Source organism: Labrus mixtus, chromosome 8, assembly GCF_963584025.1.
Source record: "Labrus mixtus chromosome 8, fLabMix1.1, whole genome shotgun sequence".
Taxonomy (NCBI): domain Eukaryota; kingdom Metazoa; phylum Chordata; class Actinopteri; order Labriformes; family Labridae; genus Labrus; species Labrus mixtus.
The window spans coordinates 17015284-17033315 of NC_083619.1; the positions used below are offsets into that span (position 1 = coordinate 17015284).

General features: G+C 43.5%; 1 protein-coding gene across 4 annotated transcripts in view; it reads right to left on the reverse strand.

The window, feature by feature from the left end:
• Nucleotides 1-805: 805 nt before the first annotated feature.
• The window catches only part of ss18 (SS18 subunit of BAF chromatin remodeling complex), a 152886-nt gene continuing 135659 nt past the window's right edge, over nt 806-18032 (reverse strand). Inside the window, exons 1-11 of one of the 4 annotated variants that reach the window (XM_061044766.1) lie at nt 17711-17882; nt 17155-17231; nt 16977-17061; nt 16407-16563; nt 15027-15257; nt 14737-14907; nt 14388-14465; nt 5401-5523; nt 3528-3658; nt 3027-3089; nt 806-2307 (exon numbers count right to left, since the gene is read on the reverse strand). In XM_061044766.1, coding sequence (XP_060900749.1) covers nt 3072-3089; nt 3528-3658; nt 5401-5523; nt 14388-14465; nt 14737-14907; nt 15027-15257; nt 16407-16563; nt 16977-17061; nt 17155-17231; nt 17711-17779 — 1140 coding nt within the window. In that variant the 5' untranslated portion in view covers nt 17780-17882 and the 3' untranslated portion in view covers nt 806-2307; nt 3027-3071. Of the gene's footprint in view, nt 2308-3026; nt 3090-3527; nt 3659-5400; nt 5524-14387; nt 14466-14736; nt 14908-15026; nt 15258-16406; nt 16564-16976; nt 17062-17154; nt 17233-17710; nt 17883-18032 lie in introns of those variants that run through there. The other 3 variants (XM_061044765.1, XM_061044768.1, XM_061044767.1) reach the window with 3 other exon arrangements.

Here is an 18032-nt window from a genome sequence, read left to right on the forward strand (position 1 = left end):
CAGACACAGTCACAGGAGGAGTGACTTTGTCCGACCCCAATACCGTCTGCGAGAGCGCAGCTGAGGGCAGCAGCTGCCAGGGAGGACTGGTGGGGGAGCGCCCAAAACACCAGCTCTGCCAAGCTGAGGGGCCAGGGGGGAGCCCCAGTGGCAGCTGGGAAGGGGTGGGGCGGCCAGCTGTGGAGCAGCAGGATGGTGAGGTGACTAGGATGCCACTAAACCTGAGCAGGGGTACTCAAATCGACATAAAAAACAGTCTGCACAGGCCCACTCAAAAAAAAAAAAAGTTCAACCACGTTTCCTTTCTTGGAGAACACCTCTCACATGCTGCACTCACACACACTGACACACAAACACTCATCAGCCGGCACCGAGGCAACCTGAGCACTCTGTGGCCCTCTTAACACCAACACCAGCCTCCCATCACGTGCTTCGGCCACACATCTGGTGTACCATCTGTATCACTCCCCCCAATGTGACAGGTAGTCCCTCTCCCTCTCTGGAGGAAGGCAGAAGGGGGAGAGAGGGACACGGAAGGTAATTTTGGGTGTAAATGTGCTCTGGACCTCTCTGGATGCATCTGGACAAAGCAGACATGCTGCTGAGCGGTGCTGGGTCATTATCAGTAGGAAACTGATTACCAGATAGCAGATGAAGACAAAACAATTACATCAAACTGTCACATTCTGACGGCACCAAACTCGCACATCTTGTTTATGTTGTCGGGGGGGGATGAATGGATTTGCAGTATTTTATTAATTAAAGCTGTCAATGAAAGGCTATAAATAACACAAGTCAAAATATATTAAAGATTCTTCCAATTTATTGTACAGTTATACATTGCCATGACACAAATGTGACCACTGGGATGGGGTGTAGAATGCAAAATGTTAAAACAGCCATATAAACAATACGAGGATGATGAAGTCCTCTTCTTTATGCCACTGTACATGTGGGATCAATAAAGTTTGCACCATAAAACAGATATCAAGCCAGTGATATAAAACTGCACTGAAACTGAAATTAAGAAAATCCATTTCAGAACATTATTTTCACATCTTATGTTACATATTTGACAGTAACAATCTTTATTATTCACACACAACACTATTCGAATGACATCAACTTAGACGTTTTTTCAAAGAGGGAGACGGGGATTCCAGCATTGTCAAGACTAACAAAACAAAATATTTCAGAAAAATGTCTCATACCAGGTTTGCAGTCAATGGACAAGATTCAGGTGCTTGTACAGAAAAAAAAAAAGGACTTCAGGGAGCAGACATTTGTAATTTGTGGCTGTATCTACTACATATGGTCTCTTCCCAAATATATGTCTGGGCATATGGCCACAAATTTTGTCAGGAATTGTGAAAAAAAGATCCAAGTCTCAAATTTTCTTACTGACATAAAACACATATTTTTATGCACAGAGGCATTTCTTTTTTTTTTGGATTAGAGATGGAGCACTTTCTATTTCTCTGCATGCTGATGTCCATTGAGAAGTTTCTGTTTATTTCAGTTCATTTTCCATTTTTACAGAAAGAATCCATACAGTGTCACTAATGTATCAGGTCAAATTGAATAGCTTTACAAATAAACAAAACAAAGAAATACAAAAAGAAAATGTGCTGGATGTGATCTTCATAAAAAAGAAAACATTGACACATACACTTCATGAAATAACACAGCTTCAGTACTAGATTCCAATGTCTTATACAAAGTTAGCTTGATCGAAAAAGCATAAAATATATTTTTACATCATCACATACATCAAGACATGTACCATGGCCTAATGGGAAGTTCTTCTGGTGCATTACTTCATCTCTACACTCCTACACATTGACCTACTGCTGGCATTATTGCTTCTTATGACCAAGGAGCTGAAGGATAAAGAACAATGCACCACAGTAGACTGAAACTGTACGTTTAAATCTTCTCCAATATCCAAAATTTTGTAAGCCGGTGTCACAATCTGCAATGCTAAAGGATAAGGCAGTTCCATTTTTAAGGCATTGCTGCTTTGAGACATACTGGAGCAGAGGGTGAGTCATAAACTTTCACTTTATCAAGTCCATGTTCGAGATAAACTGAATGCATGTTATAGGCCAGAATGCAAGCCCAAAGACAGGGGAAAATGTATCTTGTATTTTCAGTTGTGTGTTCGTGTCTGAGAGAATCTCAGGGAGCTACGGCCATCACTTAAGTCTGCTTAGCAGTTGACCAGATGTCAAAGCTCAACAGAGATCAGAGCAGAGCTGTGTGGGTTGCTGTGACCATCTCTCATTGCTGGTAATTTCCATACTGGCCCTGTGGAGAGAAATGTCTTTGTTAGTGACCTTCTAAAAAAGGAAAGGTAAGAACTTCAATTCACAAATCTCAATATGTTGCAAACAAACGTCTGTGGTTTAAACCATATAATACTCCACAACATGATTTATGCCTGCATTTGCTGGTATTGACCAGCAGGTGGCAGCATGGCCTTATAACTCAGGAACTCTAAATTCTAACTGGATACCTCAGCTGCAGAATGGCAAATTCCTTATTAAACAGTGGAAACTAGATTCAATTGAATTCAATGCAAGAACAACTGTAGTTGATGGAATTCTAAGCAGGGGTCGAAGTATGTGTTTGACATTAATGGGAACTAATTTGGAAGGAACAATAGGATTTGGGTCTGTCATACATAACATTAAATTGAAAATTGTGCTACAGGAAGGGACAATAGAAACCAGTGTTGTAAAAAGCAGAGATTAAGAACACAGTCAAAGTGCTAAACTTTTGGCTGTGTCTGCAGACTAAGCATGCTGTGTTTCAGGACCTCGTGACTTACATTTCGACCCCTGGTTAATAAAAAAAGGAAAAAAAAGAAAACATAAAAACAAAGGAAAGAACAAAAAATAAGAAAGGAGAAAGATGGAAGGAAGATCAAGAAAAAGAAAAAGACAGAAGAAACATAAGAGATGCAAATTAAGACTAGGTGGTCAAACGTCTAGATTGGACGTTGAGGTCTTCACAGCAACCATTACCTTTGCTTCTTACAGAGCTAGTCAGGGGTTCAAATCCCCGGGTCTTTATTTCCTCATGTGCCCCTGAATATTCAAAGATAAAGATATCAAAGTGTAGCTGTGGTCCCCACATAAGACCACAGGAAATACAGGGCAACAAATAGATCTCCCTTTAAACACGAGAGCAGTCTGTATCATGTTCAAGGAAGATTCGTCTTAAAGCCCTCATATTTCACTGAATCGGCATTCCACATTAGCCAGGAAGTATTTTATTAATATTCAAATTAACAATGAAAGACAATAACATACACACACAAGTTTGGAAGAACAGAATTAACCCCCAATATGATGGCAACATGCATATCATACTAACTTTAAATGTTCATGTTCACTCACACTCACACTGGTCTCTGGTACACAAAATACACAACTAACACTGGCAATAAACATAACAAGAGGGACGGACTAAGAGGGAGTCATACATATGTCTCTGTGACTCTCTTGTGTTTTAGTTATACTCACCTGGTCGTAGCCATAGGGACGCTGCTGCTGGCCTTGTGGGGGTCCAGGTTGGGGAGGGCGATAGGCTCCATACTGCTGTCCCTGCCCTTGAGGGTAGTTAGGATACTGTCCTGGGGCAGTTTGAGAGGGACCTACAGCAAATGTAGAGAGAGCAGTTTAAAAATCATGTATGCTCGACAGAGTAAGATAAAGTAAGGTGAATTTGCTGTTTGGCAGTCAAATCAGACTATTCGATCATTTTACTTCTAGCCTTTTATAACCATCATCCTGTTTTTTTTTTTTTTTTTGCAACACCTGCACGCTGCTTGTTTTAATCCAGGAGCGGTTTGGCAAGAAGTTTTGTACAGCAAACAAAAAGCACCCTAACAAAAACCGCAATCTTCAAAAGCACTACAAGACCATTTGTAATAAACACTAATGTCCTGAATAACATTCAAACCAAACCCATTTTTCTTTGAACAAGGTAGATTTTTTTTTTATTATCAACTGCTCAAAAAGATATGTAACTTATCAACTCAGGTTTGGACTCTAACAAGGAAGCCAGTCCGAGCGTCTCAACTTTTGCTCATTAACCGTTTCCATTTCCTCTTTCTTACTCTGAGAACTCTAGAGAATCCCTGTGAGTTTACTATCACTAATAAGGTGGGATAAAAAAAAAAAAAGGCTGATGGATGACAAAGAGATGATGGTGGATATGTCTGACCCATTTGTTTAGGCGGCCTCCACAACGCCTGACTGAGTAATGAATGAGAATAAGTGAGTCAGGTTGGAGCAGGGCTGAGGTTCCCTAATGAAAGGAGACATCAAGGAGATTCTGTTGGTTTTCATTAGGAGGGGCAGGCTTCATTAAAAAAAAAAGAAATCTGTTCACCAGCCCCCGTACACTGTGGCTGTCTATGCAGGTGCAGTGAACAACCGAGCACAGCCTGACTGGGGCCGAAGTCAAATGAGGCCCACGCAGCATCGTTAGGCGCTCATAATGCCCGATGCTGTTGAGCACAACCTTGTGGAGGCCTGTGAGAGAAAGCATGTGTGCGTGTGCCAGATGGATCTCACCTCACAGCCTCTGCCTCTCTGCTAGCTCATTACTGACATGAGCTCTGGCTCTGACAGAGGCTGTGATGGAAAGCTCGACTGAAAAATGAACAAGGAAGTAAAAAGACCAAAGAGTTGCAACAGCCTAAAAACCTTCATTCACATGGAACTTTTTTTATTTAACATGTTTTATGTTAAGTTCCATTGCCACACATTCAATAAGAAAACCATTAAGTTACTAAAGTTTAGTGTAGTGTTCTCCCTGCTTAAATCTTTTTATTTTATTTGAAAGATTTAGAAGTATCATGTGTTCTTAGATGTTTTAATAATGATGTGGCTACTTACAGCATCAAGTTTCCATCTTCTATTACTAAATACCAATTTCATTTAATTAAAGGATCTAGGGTAGAACTCCTGGTCTACAGTAGGGCATTACCCAACTTTTTATCCAAAATGCAAAAACTTGGAGTTCAAAATGTCTGCTCACACTGCCTGACAATAGTACATACCCATCGTACAAAGACCCCCCCCCTGCTCCCTCAGAACAGTTTGATGTATCAAACTGTAGAATCAGGAGAAATGCTAAAAGTGGCTGCAGTCACTACTACTGATTACATTTCTCTTCCAACAAGCTCCAATCCCCTAACCATTCATTAAGTTGTTCCTTTAATTCCTTGTTCATATCTTGACTTGCATTTGGCAAAGAAACAATTTCAAGGGGCACTAACCACCAGGAGTTTTTTTTATATTCAGTGGTTATAAAAATGCAGCTAAAGGAAGCTAATAGTGCCTCCTACTGGACAAATATGTGACTCATATGCGAGGGAAGATAACTCACCATATGCCTGCTGTTGTGGAGGGTAGCCTTGCTGACCTGGGTACTGCTGCTGAGGAGGGTAGCCCTGCTGCTGGGGTGGGCCTTGCTGGTATGCTTCCTGCTGTTGGCCATACTGGGCATTACCTTCAGGGGGCAAAAGCACACAATGTGATAGTTGGATGATCACAGCACAACAGTAAAGGAGAAAGAAACACTTTTTTTTAAGCTATAAAGGTAGTGTTGGGGTTGTATCAAGTCAACTTTGGTTATATTCTTTAATAATTATTTCTAATTATTAATAATATAAATAAAATATCATTAAACTATGTTTAATCTCGTTTTGGGGCACCACCCTGTACTCAGGGAAATATAACCAAAATATCACTCAAATCAGTCTCAGATTAGTTATTTAATTACTAATATTATTAATAATTAATAACTATATTTAATAAATTGAAGGCGTGAAATCCGTACACAAAGCCTTCGCACCCAGCTTATATCACAATGCAAATACAACCAGTAATCACGAACAACTGCTCTCTTAAATTATAACAGAATTTATTTAAACAAAGCAACATCAATCCAAAATCAATGAACTTAATCCAACAAATAACTATTATAAACTAATCTAAGCAAACAAACATTACCAAGCAAGGCTTGTGGAAGGGGTGTGAATGTGTGTGTATGTGTGTGTGTGTGTGTGTGTGTGTGAGAGAGAGAGAGAGAGGGGGGGAAGAAGAAAAGGGGGAGATCACTTCGTCCCACGTGGTCGCTCACGATGGCGCACTTAACAAAGGCCTGGGTATATGCGTGCGTGTGCGTAAGAGAGAGGGGGGGGAGGTTACTCCGTCCCGCGTGGTCGCCTTTCCGATGGCGCACGCCTAACAAAGACCTAATGTGGCCTTAATGTCTGCAAGGGACCGAGTTCGGCCCTACACGATATGTGTCTCTGAGGCGTCTGGATAGCCTTGAGTGTATAAATCTCTCTCTTTGTGTGTGCGCATGTATGGCCTATGTGCGTAATGGCGCGGTGGGGGAGTTAGTCTCCCGATATACGTCTCCCCGAGAATATGTGTGTGAAAGAAAGAGGGGAGAAAATGGGAGGAAAAGAGGAGCGTAGAGGAAGAGAGAAATGCGTGCCTGAAGAGGCCGGATCACAGTCTAACTCCCGCGTCACAACTCGGAGTAATTCCCTTCATTCACAGAAACAAACCAGTGGCCGAATTCAAGTTAATACGGCTTACACTGGTCTTTCTGATCGGAAGAATAATACCCGGTTATAACGCTGTTACGCTGAACACATATAGGACGCAGCGGTCCGAAACAACAACAAGAGTTTTAAGTCGGTAAAACTCAGGACGCAGCGGTCCAACAAAGATAAAAATGACAGTTTCTGCACAAATCAAACAATTGTAAAAAAAAAAACACTCTCTAAAGCTAATTCTGCCCAGACCTAATTAAGCCTCACTTGTGGATCGCTTTGCCTGCGATTGGTGAAGGAAAGGGGAGTCCGGCGATAAAAACAGATCTTCTGTCCGTCCTGGTGTAGAGGCGTCTGATGGCGGCGAGGGTTCCTTACGGCAAGAGCGGCTTCGTTGGTTCTCCGTCGAGGGGAAAGATGTCCGTTTATGTCCTTTCGTGCAGGACGGAATAAGGCCGTTATCTTTCTGATTAACTGTTATAGCCTAACACTCTCCGAGAAACTGAGATGCGTTCACTGGACAATCCGAGCTCGGAATTTGGAGCACTGCCGGCCGCGGATTACCTGCGCGCCAAAACTTTAAAACAAAGGAAGTTTGTTGCAGGAAACAGGAGGTGAGCTTGTATCTCCGAGCACTTTAAGTCGGCGCGTGGAAAGAGGATGAACGAGGGGAGTCTCAGAGTTTTATCACCTGGCCGCCTTCCTGTGGGGTCTCCCTCAGGTTCCGGTCCCCCCTTTACGTCACACGTAGGTGTGAAGTGCCGCAGGGAATTCTGGGATAAAGAGTTCTTTTAGGCCATCTCAGTAAATAACTCAAAGTCCATGGTTTGACTGTCCTAAGCCTGCGTGGCCCAACATCCCCCCTTTGTCCTGAAGAATGGGATTGCGGGTCACAGTCTTTAGGGCAAATAGGGCCAACAGTCCATGTGTTAGGAGACAAACGTTCAAATAGTTAGTGAGCAACAGTCCATACATTTTGAGAGGCATTCGGTCTGGGCAGACACTGAGGCAAAGTCTGGGCAGACTGTCTAATTATGTCTAAAGCTAGGCATACAACATAACCAGGCATTAGCAAAGCTTTGCTACTCAAGGTGCATTCTTTAACAAAACAAATGAAACAAACAGACAAGAGGAGGAGAGAAAGAGAAGAGTATCAGGTGTAGATTTGTGAACTCCTAGCCTGGGCAGGAGTAAGCCTGTGGGAAGGTGTTTGTGGCATGTAGGTGTGTAAATGTACATGTACATTATGTGTCTCCCTACCAATGTCAAAACACAAAAACAGGGACTAGGAAACATTCATGTCGGGAGAGTGACATTGTTGTGTTTCCAGAATGGAGGCTATACCCCACTCCTATGTGGAGTCAGAATCGGGTTCTCTGTAAGCGAGGGAGGCCCCCTGACCTACCACCTCTTTCATGCGCTCCAACTCCCTGGCAGAACTTGCTTCCTTAGGGAGCTCGTAGGAACTCCGGTTATACCTACCCTTCTGTCTCAGGCTACGGCCATCCCGAGAGTTCCGTTTGGATCTGGTAGTTCTCAGTTCTCCAGGCTGGAACCTACTCTGTGGTTGAGTCCCACGTTCACCCCCCTGGCTCTGTTCTCTATTCTGCCAGTGATGTGGTCTCTTGTTGCCCTCACGTGTCACGTGACATAAGCGTGTCTGCCAAACCACCTGTGCGAATTTCTTGATCTCTTTCATCCTAAGCTGATGTGTACGACTATGCAGGGTGACATCTGACCGCACGCAGCCATGCAGATTGTGCATGAAGATGGACTTGAAAGTTTGGTTCTCTTCCAAACCTGGAGCCTCACGTCCCTGGAAATATGCAGATCTTAGGCGCCAGTAATAATCTTTGGGGGCCTCGTGCTTCTGGTGCAGGACACTGAAAGCACTAAGAAGGGCAGATGCAGGGTCAATGTAGGTGGAGTATTCCTGGCGCAAAGCATTGCAGAGCGCAGAGTACTGGTATCTGATCTCAGGCTGAAGGGTAGTCGTGAAGTTACGGACACTCTTGGAAGTTGTCTTCCAGATCAGCCTGAGTTTTTCTCTTGTGGATGCATCAGGTACATCACTGAGACACAGGTTAATCGCTCTGAGGTAATCATCGATGCAGCGGTCTGAGTTATCTGGGTCAAACCGCTCTACATCCTGTGCCATAGATTCAATGAGCCTTATGCGCATTCTTTGATCTCTGGGTAAAAGGGAGCCATCCGAGTCATCTGAGGTTTGGATATTCCTCAGCTGTGAATCCTGCGATGGGAACCTACAGGTAGCAGGAGGGGGCCGGGTGTTATCTCTGCCTCTGGGGGCCGAGAAGTCACCCCCCTTTCTATGTGGTGATTCCAACCTGTGAAGGTGTGAAAGGGTGTCACAGCTGTCAGGGAACTGGGGTGTTTCCCCAAGGAGGGGGGCTCCACAGTCAAAATCAGGGAAAAATAGACTTATTTCCTCAGTCCTTTGGTTGTCCTGGCTGCTCGGTTCTTTACTGAGCTTTTTCAGCAGGGTTGTTTGATCATTTGAGGGGCTTGGTCCAGGATCGGAGTCATATCCTGACGATATGTCTTGCTCCATGCTTACCTGTACTCCCTGAATTAATTCAAACAAGTCCAACACTTTCTGCTTGGCAGTTTGTAAGTGCTGACTAACAGATTTGTTTCCTTTCTGCAAGGATCGGACCTTTGGTGGGAGTGTCCCCATGAAAGCACGGACACTCCTAGCCGTAGTCTTCCAGATCCGTTTCAGTTTTTCCTGTGAGGACGCATGAGGCAGGTCACGGAGACAATGGTCGACTTCTCTAAGGTAGTCGTTACTACTTGAATCTGGGCTATCTGGGTCAAAACGCTTCAGATCTTTGGCCTGAGGTTCCATCTGCCTGGTTCGCAGACCCTGACCCGAAGGCTGGCGAGGGCCGTCCGAGTCGTCTGACGAATCGTAAGCCCTGTGGTTGTCACGGTAGTACGGTTGCAACCGTGGCGGGGTTTGTGTTCGGCTCAGACGTGGCCGTCTATCATGGGACAGGTAATATTCGGTGCCCGATTGGACCCGTGCCTCCTCCCTGTCTCTAGGGGGCGTGAAGTCCCTCTTCCTGCGGGGTGAGGGTTCTCTTGGCTCAAAGCGTATTGCAGAACGCGGGGGCCTTGGGGCATTTCCCCATGACGGTGCTTCATGGTCTGGGGAGGCGTGGCGCCCTTCATCTTTACTCACCCAGCTCTTTACCGGGTAGTCTGAGGACGTGTGCGCTTTTGTGCCTGGGTCGACCCGGCGGTATCTTCCCCTCTCCTCCAGATCTTTCAACATGTCTGTCTCCCTCCTCCATGTGCTTGGTTCAGTCTCCCATCCTTCGTCTGAGGTTTCCTCAGCTGACATGGGGGCTGCAGTACTTATCTGCCTATCCTGAAATCTGGGTACCGTGTCACTTCGTTTCGTCTGTTCGGCCAGTTTGCTGCTTTCATGCAGTGTTTTATTCTCCTCCTGCAGGGCCATGCAATTTTCCTGCAAGGTCTTTAGTTTATCCTGCAATCTTTCGAAGTCGTCCCGCAGGATCTGTCCTTCTTCTTGTACCCGGGCTAGCTGTGCCCGGTGTATCTCATTCTGCACATTTGATTTGTGCTGATAAAGGAGGAGAATTTTGCCTAGAACATCTGAAGTTGTGCGTGTTGGCTTCCCAGTTGGTTGATTTGCATATTCAACCAAGCCCTTTAGTTTCTCTTCACATGTGCTGAGGGTGTAGGAGTTCAGACTGTCGAGCTGCTCTATAGGGGGGTGGATAAGATTAGCAACTACGTCTTGAAGGGGTGGATCGTCTGATCCACAGCGAGCCTTGGCCCATGGTTGATGTATGTCTTCTGCATGCATTCTGTCTTTGTTAGGGGTGATCCTGGCTCTGTGGTTGACAAGATCAACTAGCTCCTCTAATTTCTTATCCCTAATGCTAATTGAATAGCTATATAGGTTGGCACTCTCCTCTGAGGAGAGGTTCGTCAGACCGGCAGCAGTTTCTTGCAGTGCTCCGTCGTCTGATCCAAAAGGAGTCTCAGCTCCCGGCTCACCTAGGGTCTTGGTACACATTTTCGTGATAAAATGGAACCACAGTGGATTACTGTTAAAAACGCTAAGCTAAACAAAGCTAGATCAACACCAGAGCAAATCTTATCTAGGTTTCCCAATTGATCACTGTAGTCTATCCTGGAAGATAAGAGAGGGGATTCACACCTCAAGTCTTCAAAGGAAGGGAGGAACTCACACCTCTCGGACAGCTGGCTATGCGACAATGATGAGGTTACACTCTCATCTGGCCAAATGGCTCTCAAACAACAAGGAGCACCACAATCCTTTAGTAGAATTATTCAGGATCAATGCAACAAATCAAGTTCATTGAGAACGTCACACTAGCTGCATCCTTATGTCCAATTGTTGTATGGACACAAAGGGGACAACAGTTATTGCTTTAACTGTTAACCAACAACATACAACACAACTAAGCCACAGCTTGATGTCTGCTTTGCTTAAACAACAAAAAATTTAAAGAAAATATAATTTTCTTCAGAAAGATCCCTTTTAGGATTTAAGTTCGGATTACTGTGCATTTACAGTGCAATAAAGCTGGTTTATTGAAGGCCTCACACGGGGCACCATTTGTTGGGGTTGTATCAAGTCAACTTTGGTTATATTCTTTAATAATTATTTCTAATTATTAATAATATAAATAAAATATCATTAAACTATGTTTAATCTCGTTTTGGGGCACCACCCTGTACTCAGGGAAATATAACCAAAATATCACTCAAATCAGTCTCAGATTAGTTATTTAATTACTAATATTATTAATAATTAATAACTATATTTAATAAATTGAAGGCGTGAAATCCGTACACAAAGCCTTCGCACCCAGCTTATATCACAATGCAAATACAACCAGTAATCACGAACAACTGCTCTCTTAAATTATAACAGAATTTATTTAAACAAAGCAACATCAATCCAAAATCAATGAACTTAATCCAACAAATAACTATTATAAACTAATCTAAGCAAACAAACATTACCAAGCAAGGCTTGTGGAAGGGGTGTGAATGTGTGTGTATGTGTGTGTGTGTGTGTGTGTGTGTGTGTGAGAGAGAGAGAGAGAGGGGGGGAAGAAGAAAAGGGGGAGATCACTTCGTCCCACGTGGTCGCTCACGATGGCGCACTTAACAAAGGCCTGGGTATATGCGTGCGTGTGCGTAAGAGAGAGGGGGGGGAGGTTACTCCGTCCCGCGTGGTCGCCTTTCCGATGGCGCACGCCTAACAAAGACCTAATGTGGCCTTAATGTCTGCAAGGGACCGAGTTCGGCCCTACACGATATGTGTCTCTGAGGCGTCTGGATAGCCTTGAGTGTATAAATCTCTCTCTTTGTGTGTGCGCATGTATGGCCTATGTGCGTAATGGCGCGGTGGGGGAGTTAGTCTCCCGATATACGTCTCCCCGAGAATATGTGTGTGAAAGAAAGAGGGGAGAAAATGGGAGGAAAAGAGGAGCGTAGAGGAAGAGAGAAATGCGTGCCTGAAGAGGCCGGATCACAGTCTAACTCCCGCGTCACAACTCGGAGTAATTCCCTTCATTCACAGAAACAAACCAGTGGCCGAATTCAAGTTAATACGGCTTACACTGGTCTTTCTGATCGGAAGAATAATACCCGGTTATAACGCTGTTACGCTGAACACATATAGGACGCAGCGGTCCGAAACAACAACAAGAGTTTTAAGTCGGTAAAACTCAGGACGCAGCGGTCCAACAAAGATAAAAATGACAGTTTCTGCACAAATCAAACAATTGTAAAAAAAAAAACACTCTCTAAAGCTAATTCTGCCCAGACCTAATTAAGCCTCACTTGTGGATCGCTTTGCCTGCGATTGGTGAAGGAAAGGGGAGTCCGGCGATAAAAACAGATCTTCTGTCCGTCCTGGTGTAGAGGCGTCTGATGGCGGCGAGGGTTCCTTACGGCAAGAGCGGCTTCGTTGGTTCTCCGTCGAGGGGAAAGATGTCCGTTTATGTCCTTTCGTGCAGGACGGAATAAGGCCGTTATCTTTCTGATTAACTGTTATAGCCTAACACTCTCCGAGAAACTGAGATGCGTTCACTGGACAATCCGAGCTCGGAATTTGGAGCACTGCCGGCCGCGGATTACCTGCGCGCCAAAACTTTAAAACAAAGGAAGTTTGTTGCAGGAAACAGGAGGTGAGCTTGTATCTCCGAGCACTTTAAGTCGGCGCGTGGAAAGAGGATGAACGAGGGGAGTCTCAGAGTTTTATCACCTGGCCGCCTTCCTGTGGGGTCTCCCTCAGGTTCCGGTCCCCCCTTTACGTCACACGTAGGTGTGAAGTGCCGCAGGGAATTCTGGGATAAAGAGTTCTTTTAGGCCATCTCAGTAAATAACTCAAAGTCCATGGTTTGACTGTCCTAAGCCTGCGTGGCCCAACAGTAGAGAGAAACTCTTTCCATTCCAGATCATGCTTTTTAAATGCAACTATGATTGCAACAAAGCATTCACTGGCAGGTAGAGCCAGATATGAGATACGATTGGATACTTTCTAATAGATGACAAACAGTGTAGCAGCAAAGGCTTTGAAGTTAAAGTAAAGAAATGATCACTTATAAAGTGTTGAAGTCTAAGATGGATAAGTTAATGAGCTCTAAAATATCAGTTTTTAGAAAAAGCTAATGGCTATACAGTTTAACAGCAAGTGGTAAAAACAATGCATGCTAACTGACAATAAAAACCCTAAACAAACAAACATATACACCATCATGATCACACATTAAAACAGAGATTAAGATCCCTTTCAGAAGTTTTTGGGGGGAATTCCAAAGCTTTAATTTGGCAGACTGTAATCCTCACAACCTAAATCAACTTAATTGAATTGTATAGCTTTAGTATATTCAGGTAATGCTTGGCATTTAAGGAAGTTATGATAATCTTGGTGGTATAAAGAAAAACTAATTATGTTTTTAAGAAGTTTGGGGATGCACAAAGTGTGTCTGGACGCAGGCCTATTTTGTGCTTTTGTGTGTGGGTGCATTTGTAAACTTTCTCTCAAATACCTTTCCTTTAGTTCAAAACATTGGAAAACATGTTTGGAAGGTCTGAGGAAAATAGAGTTGTCAGTAGAAGAAACAAAAACAAAAAACAAACAACAAACAACAAATAAGTAAATGTTAATAGGACAAAGAAAGAGAAGGAGTTGTTTCTTAAGACTCTTTAATAAAGTAATGAAAGCACCTCTTCACTAGTAGAATGATTCTTTACAATAGGGGATGGTTTATACATTCCTAGTTCTTCTCTTAAATCCTGATGATTGTTTAGTCTCTACATACAATTTATTTTAAAAAATCTAATAGTTTGCATGTCGTTTGAGAAGCACTTCATGAATATTCATACTGCATATGCAGCATCGTCCTTTTAAAATCTGACTAAGTGACATAATTTTATACAACTTGGGTACAGCTTTGGCCTTCTCACAGATAAAACTTAGCCTAACTTTTCTTTCACACCAACAGGTGGATTTGTTTTTTTTTGGGGGGTGGCTATGAAAGACTAGGTGCATGTTTACTTATCTGTGGTGTAGCACATATAGGATGCATTGTGGAGTTTTTTCAAATCGGATATTTTTCCCTAAGTCACTCTGATTTCCCAGAAAATAATGAAGAGACTGATACAATGCTTTTGTCACAGTCTCTTTGCATTATTTGTGTTTTAACACCAGTCCTGGGTTTAAATTGATTTATTTTTGGTTGATTTTCTCCAAGTGACTGGAGGGTTCTCCTACCTTCTGAGGCTCCCTGTCCTGCGTGACTGTACTGGTCCCCATAGTAGTCTTCCTGCCCTGGGTACTGCTGAGGGGGTCCTATATACACATACACACAACATACACACAAGTAGATTCAAGGTGTTGTTGGATCGGCTGTGTGACGGGGAGAGTAGAGGGGATGGAGTCCTTGCCACTAGTTTTTTATTAGAAAGCTTTCTTTGGGTCACTTGACTAATTTTATGATTGGAGGCCGTGGGTTGCAGGACTACAGGAGTGGAAATGGAGGAAATTAAGATGAGCACGAGTAAGAAAAGCAGGAGGGTCACACACAACTTGCACACTTTTCTGACAGACTCTGAGGGTATACCTTGCTGCGGGGGTCTGTAGGGTGGCATTGGCCTCTGCCCCATGACATGGTTGCCTTGGTTGACCTGACCCATCATGCCCATCGGGTTCTGTTGTCCCTGGTAGTGCTGTCCACCACCACCAGGAGGCATGTTATACTGCTGAGAGGGAGGCTGCTGGTGCATCATTGGACCTAGACAAAGAGACAAAGACTTATCTCTCAAACTGTAGAAGGCCCAAAACCTTAACAAGCATTACATGGTTATTCAAATACTACTGAATGATGTAAAATCCCCAAATGAGTTGATTTACCTTGAGTGGGCTGCATGTTCATGTTTGGCCGAGGCCCATAGTTTCCCATCGGCTGGCCCTGGGTCATGTTCATTTGACTCTGAGCTGGTATGCCCTGGGAAGAAGGGACAGTGTGGTTGTAGCCACCCATTGAGCCATGGCTGCTGGGGGGTATATTCATAGAGCCACTGGGCATGTTGGGAGGCTGGTTGGGGCCGGGACCAGGACCTTGCATGGGCATGTGATTAGGACCTGGAAAACAGCAACAGAGATGATTCACAACCATCATTAAAAATGTAAATTGGAAGTTTTATTAAACATGAAATTTGCAATTCCCTTTATTTTGTAATATGTGTTCTGTGCGCCTATCTGATATGTAGTGATTTATTGATTTATTTCCATGAAAGAGAAACACAATTGATCTTTTCAATTTGAATCTATACTATGTAGATATCTATCAGTTGTGGAATTCACTGTTTTGTCTTTTACCACTGAGTTACAGGCTTAACACTGTGCATTATTCATTAAAACCACAGTGATACAGAATTTATAAGAGTTCCACTAAAATAGCAAAACAATCAGCAGCTCTGGGATTCTGGGGGTTTCATTATATAAATAAAGAATAAGGCCAGGCAAGTTTTTAAGGGTTAAAAGGGAAATGATTTCCACTAATGTGCAACTCCATTGAACAGGAGATATAAAGTAACAACCTTTTTTTTCCTTGGAGCCCCTACTTACCTAAATATTAAAGAAAATCTGGGACCCCCAAGGACCCAATCAGGGTAAGAAAAGATACGGGGCCAACAGAAATGAATAAAATCTAAGTTGTCAATGATCAAATCCCAACAACTCCCAATCCCATCTTTGTATAAACTATCCAGAAGTGTCCTTTTAGTTGGTATGTGCTAATTTAAATTTGACAGCCTCACAAAGCCTCTGAACTCTTCGGGGGCCAGGAACACAGGTTGGGAACCAATGACCCAAGTGACCAGATATTGATTCTTTCAGCACTGGGAAGAAAACATCATGCTAAGGCTGAGCTAACAAGTGTTAACATAACACTGACAGTCTGAATGTATATTTATTGTTGCAACCCCCCCACCACCATCCCAAAAAAACAGCTTGATGCAGCTAAAGTGAAGGGATCAAATAGCAACAAAGGACACACTGAAAAAACATGAAGAAACGCGTGAAGAAAAGAGGATAACCACAATTAAAGGTGTACAAGTCTGAGACCACCAGAGCAAATTGGTGACATCATCCTTCAGCAGAGCGACCTCCCTCACAGTTCTGTGCTGTTGCTAGGCAACCAAAGTGAGACAGGGACTGAGGGAAAAAGAAGGGGAAAGGAAGACAAGGGAGGGAAGTTGAAGAGAATTAGGGGGGGGGGGGGTCACTTACCAGGCATCTGTCCATTCATCTGGTTCTGCATGTGTGGGGCTGGAGGGCCACCGCTGACCATACCCTCAGAGGGCATGTTGTGACCGTGAGGAGGCTGAGGAGGAGGTCCGCTTTGATTCATCCCACCAGGGCCCATGGGCATGTTTTGAGTGGGAGGCTGCAGGCGCACAACAAAGAAGAGACAAAAACACACATCAGCTGGCCCACGAACACATCAGAGCTTCAGCCACTGAAAAGAAATAAACAAGATAAAAAAAAAACAAGATGTCCAAGAAAAAAATATCATTATCAAGCCTAAATGTGATTTCCCTTAAACAAGCATGGATAAAAACTTTTATGGTAAATATATGGTTTAAACGAAAGGGAAAACACATAGTCACTGTCTTGGGCCATCAACAACTCTGAAAAAGTTGTTCAATGAAATGCATTAAGAGCCAATGGGCACTTCAATTACATTTATTTACATGATATAATGGGGTAGTGTAAATAAACAACAAACTAACTTCACAAACTAAAGGCTTACATTCGTGGTGGGTTCAAAAAGGAACATCTAACAGGTCCAATACTCACAGCAGGGAGGAGGGACTGCATGTTCTGATTGGAGTCTGCTATCGTTGCCAGGTACACTAGATTTCTGTGCAGCATCTGTTGATAACTGTGCAGGTGGAGGAGAGACATCAACACAAGTTAGGATAGGAACAACACATGTTAAGACTGTTAACAGGAAATATACAGTTGTATAACTTACTGTGAGCATTCTGCTGTCTTGCCTTTACTCTGGAAGTCCATTATACACTGGATGAGCTGATTGTTTTCATCAAGTAACTGCAGAAGAAGTGAATATAGAGATTTAATCACGTGTTTAATCTATTCTGCGATATTGTGATTAGGCATGTTTACTACTTGGCTTGCACATTGTTCTCAGCCTGTAAATTGAATGCAAAGAGGATTGGGAAGGGGGGGTCGTTTTGAGGATATGCGAGTGTGCATTTCTATGTAACAAAAGACGAGTCGCGCCAGCTAGCTGTCCTGAGCTAACAAAACGACAGGCCTCCATTCATGTGTATTATAATGTTACTAACCGAATAAGCGACCAATGCCTCATAGTCTACACACATGGCCTCCCCCACTCTAGATGGGTTCGTATTCACCGCGCTTTGCCCCCTGCACATTTTTCACGATCTCTTCACACTTGGTCCTGTGTGGGCACCGCTACGCTGATTAGCTACACGGCTAGCAGCGGCTGATGCCGTAGACCTCCATTCTGAGTCGCGCTAAAAAAAAAAAAAAAAAAGATGAATTACCTTTTGTATTCCAGCGGGTGTAATATCACCCTTCCCACGCTGCCTGTGAGGTGCAAACGCCACCGACATGGTGATACCCTTTGAAATTTAAGTGAACAAGGGCATAAAAGTCAAAAGAAGCTAACACACTTAACACATCGGTACAACTCAGATTAGACGGTACAGAATAGGATGCGATGTTGTAATGCAGTGGTCCGTTTTGGGGGTGGACAAAACAAATTACAAAACGCTGTGTGGGTTTACGGTTTATTTCAAAGACAAGTGATAAACGTGGTGTAATAATACACTTGAGATGAATAAAATTAATTTAGCACACTTTATA